Raw genomic sequence first — 12,615 nt, 5'->3', positions numbered from 1 at the left:
AGGTCACTAAGAAGGTAATCTCTGTGCTCCCTCTTCTAGTCTGCAAGTTTAACTTCTTAGATTTGCCGCACAGTTAAGCTGGATTGGCTTAAATTGCAAGTAGGAAAATAATAGAATATATAAATATAGTAACAAAATATATAAAATAAGTTCGAGAGACAAAACCAATATAATGCATACTTTTTACTGTAACTTATTTACAAATTAGTAAACATAAAACACTGTATCAAGCTAAAACCTGGAAATTGGTCATTAAACTGATAGGGTTATTTAAAAAAAGCACAAGCTGAATATGGCCATTCATACTATAGCACTGGAAAGCAAGCAATGCCGTTGGTTTTCCACAGCATTGTTTGACCAAAAAAGTCCCAGTTTTTCAAAGCTGCAGCATGCTTCATTTTATTGCAAACTGTTCAGGAGAGGCAGTGTCTTTTCAGGTGAATCGTCCCAGAAAGGCATATAAGTAGAACTAAAATAGATCCTTGCCTATTACTATACTACCCTTCACATATCCTGTGTATCGCAAAGTGTCCAATTTAGTGTTTTATCATATGTAGATGAATAATACAATTTTTCGATTATTTTGGCAGGTCAGCAGTCCTTCATGATATCTTCTTGCAGTGTCCTGCACTGCCCAGCTGCCTGCACCTGCAGTAATAACATTGTGGATTGTCGTGGAAAAGGATTGACTGAGATCCCGACCAACCTGCCTGAGACGATCACAGAAATGTAAGACATATTGACATCTTTGTATCTGCTAGTTTTGTTTCTTTAACATTCTAGGCGGGTCCACTCATGCTTGCACTAGTCCTTGGGTGCACATCCAGCTAGTCACTAAAGCATGTATGATTAGCAAACACCAGTTTGAAGACACTCCAAAATTGATGCAAATTTCTTATTTTCATTCTCTGTTGGGATGTGTGAAATGTGTTTTGAGATGTTATCCACTTGCTGTATACTGATGTTGAGAGGTAAAAAAAAAAAACAATTGCAACAAATTTTGGAGTACCATCAACCTTGTGTTTGCTAGCCATAGAACATTGTAAATACTGACCTTCCAAGAATCTAAGCACTTTCACAGTAAAGCCGGTCATAGATGGTACCTCTAATTTACTGGTACAATAACTACAAATGTGAGATAATGTACAGGATTCCTCAGTAAGGCAAGGCAAGAAGCCAAGTTGCCAATACCAACCAATCAAATTTCGATTAAGTGCAGTCAGTTCAGAGTAATATACAGTCTGATGGATTAATAAATTTAACCCATTGTTGTTTTCATAGTGAGAGAGCTAATTTACAGGTGTGAGATGTCTAAGTCAGTTAACTTACTTGGCTAGCCAGGATATCATCCCGGATATATCTAGAAATGTAGTAACGTAAAAAATTAGGACTATAAAAATACCATTGGCAGCTGTTTGACAACAAACTTTTTTTAATATACATAAAAACACAATTTTGTTAGAAAATCTAATTTAAAAAGATCCAACATATCACAAAATCAGTCCAATCTGGGGTACAATGAAGATAGGTTATTCCCATTGCTTTCACCTGTCCTCTTGTGGGTCTATGCCTTTCGCAGGTGCACCCGCTTCCTCAGGACCAGTAGTAGCTATTTAAGGACAGAAGATTGCACAAAAACATATATATCATAGCCTTTTACAAATTCTTAGAAAAACATAATACAAAATAATCTACTGTTGTTTTCCTTGCTGAATAAACTATCGCATTGTTTGCAGTAGAATGGGGTAGAATGACACCACAGCTCAGACAGCAGCAGCCTCTATTGAATCTTGGAAGCAGAGCTGTTTTTATTTCATAGTTTGGACCTGCCTAACTTAAGCTGGCCATGCCCTAGTACATTCTCAAACGAACATTCATATGAACATTTGTGAGAACATTTTAATACCATTTGAAAGTACTTCAAAGATGGTTTGCTTTTGACATTTGATTTTGGAATGAATGGACTTTCCCGAATGAAAACCGCATACGCTGTTAGGAATGCAATTGTTTGAGAAAAATGTTTCATCCGGTACCTTTGAATTCTCTCATCACAGTGGTCAAAAATGAGCATCAATTTAATCCCTTGGGCCATTAGAAGTTTAAACAAATGCTCTTGAAATTTTCTAGGTTTTCTAGCAGAATTTTACTCGTGAATGGCCAGCTTTGGACATTAGGAAACAGGAAGGGGGGGGCACACAGCAACCAGACCTCTGCAGGTTTACCTGACAGCATGAGGATCATATAAGCAGAGAAAAGGTTGTAGATTTTTTGAAATTGCATTGGGACTATATAGCCAATTTAAATACAAACAGTGCTTAGTGGTGCTCTTTAAATAACTAAAAAGCGTGGGAAAATATAAGAGAAAGGTTACAAGAGAGGTATGTGAGGGATTTGACCCATGTGCAAATGATCAAAGGACAAGCCCTCCACTATAATGTAGTTTCTGTTGACATGCAGTCAATGTAAACTGCAGTAATCACTGAGATGTAAAACAATCTAGTGGCTGATTCTCGTATCCCAGGGGAGGATTAAACAAATCTTCTATGTAACTCAGCTGTGAAGAGACGATACGCAGGACAGGACAGTCCAATGATCTCCTCTTCTGCCCTCCCCATTCCGATTGGTCCTTGAGCAGCCCAGGGGTTAAAATGGAATTCTGCTAAGCAGAAACAAAGAGGAAACCTAATGTCAACCGAAGATCACTGTTAGTTCAATTTCCTTCTCTGCTTTGGATTATGTGGCCCAGATGGTGCATCCTGCAGCTTCCAGTAAAGGCTGTGAAGTGATTTTATTAAAGTGCCTTTGATTCAGCTGCTTAGTAGTCAAGTGAATTTCTGTGGACAAAGAAGAGCCTTAAGCGGTGTGTCTGCAGAGAGATAGAACATCAGCAGTCACAAGTGGATGCTCTGAATGTTTAATACTGAGGCCATTCAGCCTCAAAACAGCATATAATGTGGACCAACATGTCATTTATCAGGGATTCTTTATTCCTCTTCTTTATTGCCTCGATCTCTGTGAAGGCATATACAGAGACAGTCTATCTTATTTTACAAGGTAACATTTTATGGAAATTAGCAAGGGACTGTTCTGCCTTTTTGCTGCATTATATATTCATTAAAGTGTTATGTGATGAGCCGGAGACATTTATGAATAGTCATTTTGAGCCTATCATGATGCAGTGGTGTGCTGTGTGTACACTTGTTTTGCATTATGCTGCATTAGTTCCATTTTCTGTGTTAATATTTAAGCTGAACTTCAGGCATTATAAAAAAATAAAAAAAAAAATGAATGCAGCTAGGAATGAATAAATACATGATTAAATGTATATTTTTGAATGCAAGCACTGCAAGTAGCTGAATTTGATTCAACAGCCTCTTGTAGTCTGTTGTACAGTGGAGCTCTGACTGGTAAATTGAGAAGCAGAACAAGGAACTAATCCGTTGTACTGCAGTACTCATGTGCTAACAAGGAACATATCTGATAAGAGGAGAAAGCAGAATGACAGAGAGATGAGCATTATGGTTTGCTGCTTTTCCTTCATTGCCCAGTCACAGGCTGGGGAGGAACAAGACCTGTTGATTTCAAGGCACTGCAGCAGAGAAAAATCAGGTCTCCTGCTCTGCCAGACAGGGCTGTCTAAATCTCAGATCTGGATGGGCAAAAGTGCACATCCCATGACAGTAAAAACCGCTCCTATATATATATATATATATATATATATATATATATATATATATATATATATATATATATATATATATATATATATATATATATATGGGCGGCACAGTGGTGTAGTGGTTAGCACTTTCACCTAGCAGCAAGAGGGTCGCTGGTTCGACACCACAACACTACCTGCCTGGAGTTTGCATGTTCTCCCTGTGTCTGCGTGGGTTTCCTCCGGGTACTCCGGTTTCCTCCCACACGCCAAAGATATGGTGGTAGGTTAATTGGATCCTGTATAAAATTGGCCCTACTGTGCATGTATGTGAGTTAGGAACCTTACATTGTAAGCTCCCTGAGGGCAGGGACTGATGTGAATGTGCAATATATATGTAAAGCTCTGCGTAAATGGACAGCGCTATATAAATACCTGAAATAATAATAATATGTATTTTAGCTAGCTATTTAGCCGTTTGCCTGTTTAGCTTGCACACCCTTTACATACAATCACCATAAAAGACACACTTCTAAATAATCCTGTGAGGATATGGGAGGTTTCAACTTAATTTAAAGGAGGTTTTGATATTATCCTGATCCTTGCATTACCACATAATGAATGAAGGTTATACTCCCATCTCACACATGCTGCAGGACCTTTGCTCTCTGTGTGAAAGCAGAGGTCTCTCTACAAAGGTCTAAAACAGCACCTGCTTAGTTTGACCTATAGCTCTGCAATCAGTAAAGCTCAGGGTCTCAAGCTTTGACTCAGCAGGGGACATCAAACCTCTGTACAAAGTAAGAATCTGCTGTAGCATGCTGGCATGGGACAGGCTTTTCTACTTTTCGCCTTTAAACTGATGCATCTGTAATGTATTTGGCCGATTAAAACTGAAAGTTCAAATTACTGGAGCTTTTAGGGACATAGGTGGTAAGGAATAGCAAGCCCTTTTTTATGTTTCATTGTATTGTTGAGCATAAAACCAAGCTCCATCCCCATACTATTGAAATGTTCTTATGAGAAGCTAGGGTACGTCAGAATATGTTACAGTTAAAGTGGTTGTAAAGCTCAAACATGAAAGATGAACAAAGCATATCCTGTGTGTGCTTGTCTCAATTAAGAGCACTAAGTGTAATTTTTTTCTGGTGCTTCATTCCTCTATTGGCATGAGTCACTTCTGACAATTTTTCCTGACACCAAGAGATAAAAAGTGACATGGTAGGGATCTCCAGTTGATTGTCAGCCTTAGCTCTGTTCCTATGTGCTGTGTGGGGGGGGGGGGGTGTTCCTCTCTTCCAATCAGCTCTCAGAGATCTCCTCACTGAGCTCTGCAGAGTGTAACTTCAGCTCCCTGTCCCCATGTTTTTCTGAAAGCTCAGACAAGATTTCTAAATTCTGAACAGATTTAGAGAAGAGAAGACTGCAGATAAACAGGCACAACTTATGTAGGAGGATTTGTTTCATCTCCATGTATCACCTGAGGCCAGTCACTTCACTGGTTATATGTGAGGGTTTGCAACCAGTTTAGGAATATACATAGAAAGTTATACACTTGTGCCAATGCCAAATGCAATATGTACATAAAATACAGCCATAGCCTTCTTTGTTTTTTTTCTTATATCAAAAATCTGCATGATATGTCTATATAGCTTTCCTCCACTGCAGTCACATTCATTCTAGGAAGTCAATATTGCATTTTTCTTTTGTATTTATCTAATATATCTTGCTGGTTTTTATGACTCCAGACTACCATATTTAAGAATATGAAAAGCCATAAAAATTCAGCCATAACGTATGCCTTAATGCTCAGAGATCCTTGGGGTTTTTTTACGTTTTTTTTTTTTTTGCACACCACATATTTAGGATATTCCAGGTCTGTGTCAGAATGATGATATATTGCATCTAATAAATTTTTTTGTCATACTGACTTTTATATCTATTTTCACATGTTGCTGATAGCTAGAATTCAACCAGCTGTCTCATTACATGAGAAAAGAGAAATTGAAACTGAAAAGTTAGCTTAAAATGCTGCAAACTTTAAACAGAAAGAAAGAGAAATTCAAACCCACAATAGCTTTAGTGGAAAAAATATGAGGCAAAATAAGACAAAGCGGAATAACAAATGATGCAGCAAAGCACTCCAGATGTGTGACCAGCCCATGCATCTGATGGCGGTGGCTGTTAGGCTAGGTTCACACTGCTGCAATACAATTTTAATTTGACTTTATATTGATGTGAACAGACATCATTAAAGACAATGTAATTTCCCTGCTCATGCAATTATGGGCAATTCAAGTTGCATCTGAAATCGCGCAAGTGTGAACCAGGCCTCGTGGATCTAAAGTTGTCCATTGCAATCAACTAGGATCTTGCATCATTTAAAAAGGCAATCCTATTTGTTTTATCTCCAGTTTGTTGCCGTGGCTGTGATGAATAGAATATACAGTATAAGTAATTGAAAGTAGCTTGTTTACTAATAAAAAGTTTTAAAGTTGTTGTAAAGTCTGAAGGTTTTTTATCTTAATGCATTCTATGCATTACGATAAAAAGCCTTCTGTGTGTAGCTGCCTCCCCAGCAGCCCTAATACTTACCTGAACCCCATCTCTGTCCAGCGATTTCTACAAGTCCCTCGGCCATCCGGGACTCTCCCTCCTGTTTGGCTGAGACACAGCCCAAGCACCATTGGCTCCCATGACTGTCAATCAAAGTCAGTTAGCGAATCAGGAGAGAGAGAGGGGTGGGACCGAACCGCAGCTCCATGTCTGAATGGACACACAAAGCTGCAGCTCGGCTCCAGTGCCCCCATAGCAAGCTGCAATTCTGTGGGGGGAATTGACAGGAAGGAGGGGCCAGGAGCAGCGAAGAGGGAACTGAGAAGAGGAGGATCAGGGCTGCTCTGTGCAAAATCAACTGCACTGAGGGGGTAAGTATAACATGTTATTTGGGGAAAAAAAAAAAGAGATTTACAATCACTTTAATGCATGTAATGCCTTTCTATGTGCAGCAGCCCCCCTAATACTTACCTGGGCCCCATCTCTATCCAGCGATGTGCATGAGTGCCTCAGCCGCCCAGGACTCTCCCTCCTGATTGGCTGCGCAGAGGAGGTAAGTATGAGACTTTAGTATCACTTTTAAGTTTAGCTCTGACCTATTTAAACAGGATTTTGTTCTCCCACAAAGCTAATGTGAATACTTGAGAGCCAAAAGTGAACTGGGGAAATTCACATAATTTCCTCAATTTAGTTTGGAGACCAAGTAAGCACGAAGCACTACGTAAAGTGCCAGCACCATCTTCCTTCTCAAATCCACCTGATTGGCTTTATTAGGCACAGAGGAGCTGCCCCATATTTTTTTTTTTTTTTTTGCATCTGTACTGGCATAGCCTAGGTCAGTGTTTCTCAACTTTTTTTCAGTCGAGACACCCTGTAACATTTTTCTTCGTCAGCTAGCTAATGTAACCCCAGTACTGAGGGAGAGGAGCAGAGGAGGGTTAACTGTCATTGGTTGTTAGGATGCCAGTGTCTAAAAAGTCATAATGATGCATAATGAAAACCAGTGACTGGCCTAGGTCATCAGACACTAAGCACCTACAAGTGCATCCCCCTTGTGAAGTGACAGGCTGGCACAAATCTTTGGCCAGCTGTGCTACCCCCCTTGTTTACTGCAGGAACATGAAGATTGTAGCTGGGCCCCTGGGCGTGCACTGCCTTGTAGATGTCTTGTTGCAGCTCTGTCTCTCTTTCGTCCACCTCCTCAGGAGAATGCAGAGGTCACATGTTGCTGTCCCTCGGTTGATCTTTTTATAGGTATCACAGTAACACACATTCAAGGTGAGACAGCAGGGCACAGATCTGTCTTCACATAGCAGAAATCTGCTCAACAATTTCTATATTTTAGCACCATATATATTTTCAGTGCTACAGCATTAATAGGTAGACTTTGATTTAGGACCATAAGTTGGCTATTCATTGTCTATCTACAGCTGTATTTCCAAGAGCTGCGTGACGGCAAAGAATCATCTTGCCTGATTGTAACAATTTTATTATATCCATAACTGCTGTAGCAAATCCTTTCCGTAAAATCCATGCTCCGCTCTCTGACAGCTGTGATTGTCTTTCACTTTTAGAGGAATAGAAAAATAAGCTACCTAGATATTCTATGAAGGCCCATATAGGTATCAGAGACTTCCTTTGTGTGGACTTTGCACTACTGTATATCTTTCTGCAAACAATTACTCAAACCTATGTAGGCCATACATGGGTCAAATTCCGAACTTATTTTCTTTAGAAAATTAGACATTTTGTTCATTTTGTGTCCCGATGATGCCACCATTTATTTTGAAGTTTGACCAATCAAGCCTACAATTTCATCTCATGTTACTAGTTGCTATAGAAAATAACTTTTGTGGCCAGTAATTTTCTTTTCTTTCTGGAATTTTTTTTCCAGGATTTTTCTTGTGCTCATGCGCATTTCTTTTTTGATTATATTTCTCACACGATTCTCCAATAATTAATTAGAAAATCGTTCATTTAAAAAAAAAAAATCCAACATGCCCCATCACTCGAATTCAATGGCCACACAAAAATTGCTGTGGCCCACTAATGGTGCAAAACTCAAATGAAAAATCTTCGACCCATGTATGGCCTACCTTCTTGACAATACAAATCAGAATTCAGTTTATTGAAGTACAGTTAATAAAACAAGAATTATTTCCTTTATAATGCTTTTTTTAATAGTTAAGGTCTGTTGGATAACTATGGTCAGTTGGAACTCCTAAATGTAAAGCAATGGAAATTTGAACAGCAATTCATAGACTATTTTGTTTCTCAGGTAAAACTTCTATCACGTAACCTCAGAAAAAAATTATAAAACCAATAGAGTCTTTGCATTTGATTTTACAGTTTATTTAGGCATATAACATGTCTTTAAACTGATCTTAGACTGTAAAAATCAAAATTTTTTGACAATATTCAATTTCAGTCTTTTTTTTTTTTTTTTTCAATCTTACTAAAGTACGAAATCGTAGTCAACGAAAAATTTGTCTTCCGGAATTATAAATGATTCTGATCTAACTAAAAATGTCCCTTACGAATCATTACGAATCAATGGAAATGAAACAAAACAAAACAAATTTCCCGCTGTGCACATGTCTACAATACAAGCATTTTTATTTGTATTTAGTTGTAACCATTAGCTGTCTGCCTGTGAAGATTGTGCTGCCATTGAATGAAAGCTAAAGTAAAAGCTTTCTTGATAATGTTCTGTGGATTTTCCCTGAATTAAATATCAGAATTACAGACTTTGTTAAACATTTAATAAGAATATCTAGGAATATTTGGCTACTGCAATAGCAAACTCTCTTGTTGCTCAACCAGAATTGGTAAATGTCATTTTAGATTTCATTATAACCTGCTGGTATCACGGTTCCTACAGTTAGATAAAATGACATTCTCTGAAGAGCATGGGATGCTACTTATGCCCAATCAACAGCATGTAGTAAGATTGAAAGCACATATTCAAATCTAAAGCCCCAATTCTTATGTGCAGTTACCGGTTGGGCTTCCAGGTCCCCTGGGATCATAGGCCTGATTGGTGTGCCTGCTTTTTAGGTATAAAAAACATGACAGCTTAACTCTACGCAAACATCTAAATATATGGATATACTTTAAAAAAAGGAACTACTTTACTGGCCAAATGATTTACATTTCTGTTCATTCAGTCCTTAGATTTACAGAACCCCATCAGGCAGCACATCCAGCAGGATGACACCCCTTTTTCTGTGTTACAGTTAGGGCTTGTTCACACCATGGTGGAGAGATGTCAGTTTTTCTGCATGCGTTCTACAAGGGCACAAAAAAAAACTATTGTTCTTTATGTGTCCTGTTCACACTCAAACAATGGTATCACATGCGGATTTTTTCTACATGGGAAAAAAAACTGACATGACATCAACATTGCTGTGAATAGGCACATAACTGATGCGCATGGAAACTGATTCATGAATGGTGTGAATGAGCCCTTAAAGCAGAACTAAACCCATCAATTACTGGTTTCAAAAAACCGTTGCATTCCCGTCATGCTGGGAATGCTAACTGTCACATATGCTTGTGTTCTGAACCGAACTGTCAGACCATCAAATGGCTGGAGTCATAACTGATCACATGTGCAGCACCATGGCAGCTATAGATCAAACAGAAGCTAAGATGGCAGTTTCCTTGGCTGAAAAGCATTGGAGGGTTTTGTTCCACTTTAGGCAGTACAGTGATGTCTCCAAAACTGTCCTGCTGATTGGACAGTGCTCAGTCTACTCTCTCCTCCTGTCAGCTTGCTTCTTTTCAGAGTATTTGCATGTAGCAAAACCTGATTGGCTTCTGCTACTGCCCCTTCCTCATCTAGTCTGAGCACTGTTGTTTAGGGGATTGCGAGTGGCTGATACCAAATCAAATTCAGGTACTTATACTAATTGCATAGAAAAAGTTTAATGATGTATTAATAAATGTATAGGCAAATTCATGTTTGTCTTTTATATTTACCTGAGATTCAGTTTTAATAACTGAGGCTTTCTGAAACTCTGTCGCTCCTCTTTAAAGCGGTGTTCCAGCCACCAGCCTCCCCCCTCCAAAAATTAAAAGTCAGCAGCTACACATACTGTAGCTGCTAACTTTTAATATTGGGACACTTACCTGTCCTGGAGTCCAGCGATGTTGGCACCGTAGCCGATGTTTCCATCGGCTGTCGGGTGCTCCCGCCGCCATTGCTGGTCAGGGAACCCCGCAGTGAAGCCTTGCGGCTTCACGGGCGGGTCCCTACTGTGCATGCGTGGAGCGCACTGCGCATTCGGATTGGCTCGGCAGCTGAGGAGGGGTCCTCACTTTGCCGCGGTGCCAATCTCGGAAGTGGGGAAGGGTACCTTTCAAAAACAGGTACCCGTTCCCCCCTCCCACCTGAAAGGTGCCAAATGTGGCACCGGAGGGGGGAGGAAGCAAATGAGTGGAAATTCCACATTTGGGTGGAACTCCGCTTTAGATTTCTGTGCAGTCTGCAATATAGGTTGCCTTCTATGCAATCTGTTTCTGGTTTGCGCGTGCCTATAAGAAATATGCAAAACACATCCCGAAACACGTTTCACCTGAAATCTTTTTTCCCCCCATTCACATTCAGCTTTGATTGAGAAAAATGCTTGTCTTGTCTCTTTTGTTCTTCACACTGTACATGCCAATTATCAAGCCTTGATGAAGACATCCTCCACAACAGTACAGATATTGTTTACAGGTCATGCATGTATACTTCAGTGTTAAAGGATTAATTCATTTCTTCTTCCAGCTGTTCAGATGAATTTTATGTTGGCAGTTATACAGCAGAGAGCTCAGCATCATCACACAAATCATCTTCAGGAATTATCATTTTGTTTAGCTGTATCCAACCATGAAATGTGATCCCCTTCAGCCTTGTTATTCTCATATTACTCATGTAGCACCTACATGTAGAATGCATATATTTCAGATCTTCTTTCTCTGCTCAGCTATTCTTTGTTGTACCTAGTTTCATGTACAGGAAATGTGTTGTATTTTTGCTTGACTGCTGAGAAGCATAGGCTCATTTATGACCAACTAATAAACAAATAACTTGCCCCTCAAAAAGACACAGAAGCTGATTAAGTTGGAAATAGGGCAAGGCCACAGCTTTATTGAACTTTGCAAAAGTAACAACTTTCCAAATGTACCAAACAACAATGCCAGTCACGGTTGTACCGTGAGCACCCGACAACAATGCCAGTCACAGTTATGCTGTGAGCACCCATAAACATAAACTCACATAGTCTAAGAGGCCTGTCCTTACCATCAGTGCCAGAGAGGCATTAGACTGACTCAAGAATTTAACAAACAACAATGCCAGTCACAGTTCTACCGTGAGCACCCATAAACATAAACTTACATAGTCTAAGAGGCCTGTCCTTACCATCAGTGCCAGAGAGGCATTAGACTGACCCCAGGATTTAACTTGAGGGCATAGCCCATAAAGCAACATAAACTGCTGGCAAGGTCAAAACCATCAAAGCTGTGACAAAATATCACAACGGGCTGGGGGGTGGGCAACTCTTGTGACAGCTGAATTTTCTTAGAGCAGTTGGATGTGCCCCGGTGTAGCCTTTTCCTAGAGTACAGTCACCTCAGATCTTTGTAGCCAATCCTAACAGAGCTACTTAACTTCTCCTTTAGTTTCACACCCACAGTGATGCCATGCTTCCAGCAGTTAATGCTCATTTCCCTAAAGGAGGTTCAAGGGGCCTTCAATAACATCTGTTATTTGAGTGAATTTAGTTAAAGTATATCCATTATAGAGTAATGTGTCATTGATTAATGCAAAAAGAGTGGAGTTTAAGTGACACTCTTTTGTATAAAGCTGGATGAAGGGATCTAAAAAATCCCCAAGAGCTTGCAGCTTTAACCACTTGACCTCTGAAAGATTTACCCCCCTTCATGACCAGGCCAACTTTTGCGATAACATATAGCGTTACTTTAACTGACAATTGCACAGTCATGCAATGCTGTACCTAAATAAATTGTATGTCCTTTTTTTCCCCTCAATTAGAGCTTTCTTTTGGTGGTATTTGGTCACCTCTGCATTTTTTTTCCTTTGAGTTTAGTTGGGTTTTTGGTAACCTGTTGACTAGTTTAGGGAATAAAAGCAGTTCTGATGTAAACCAAAGCCTTTGAAAACAAGTGTGTGTTGCTGCTGACCATGTAGGGGAGTGGGTAGGCACAGATATAAATGTTTCCAAGCATCAGGTCCTGCACTGTATATAAGTTACTCCCAAACTTAAAAAAAAGATACTGGTTACATTAAGTGATTTTAACAGTTACTTGTTTTAAAACAAAATATCTGGCTTTTTAATTAGACAATAGTTTTTATTTATTTTTTTTGTATCTCAAGTTTTCCCAATGTAATTGTA

The 12,615-nt window shown here is 39.4% G+C and overlaps 1 protein-coding gene across 3 annotated transcripts in view; it reads left to right on the top strand.

The window, feature by feature from the left end:
* The window catches only part of SLIT2 (slit guidance ligand 2), a 415,524-nt gene that overhangs the window by 314,339 nt on the left and 88,570 nt on the right, over window positions 1–12,615 (top strand). For all 3 annotated transcript variants that reach the window (XM_082243064.1, XM_082243065.1, XM_082243066.1), the window contains exon 9: window positions 591–729. In XM_082243064.1, coding sequence (XP_082099190.1) covers window positions 591–729 — 139 coding nt within the window. The remainder of the gene's footprint in view (window positions 1–590; window positions 730–12,615) is intronic.

The sequence above is a fragment of the Pelophylax lessonae genome (assembly GCF_965119305.1).
Source record: "Pelophylax lessonae genome assembly, chromosome: 1".
NCBI lineage: Eukaryota > Metazoa > Chordata > Amphibia > Anura > Ranidae > Pelophylax > Pelophylax lessonae.
This window is presented reverse-complemented; position numbering and strand designations above follow the sequence as displayed.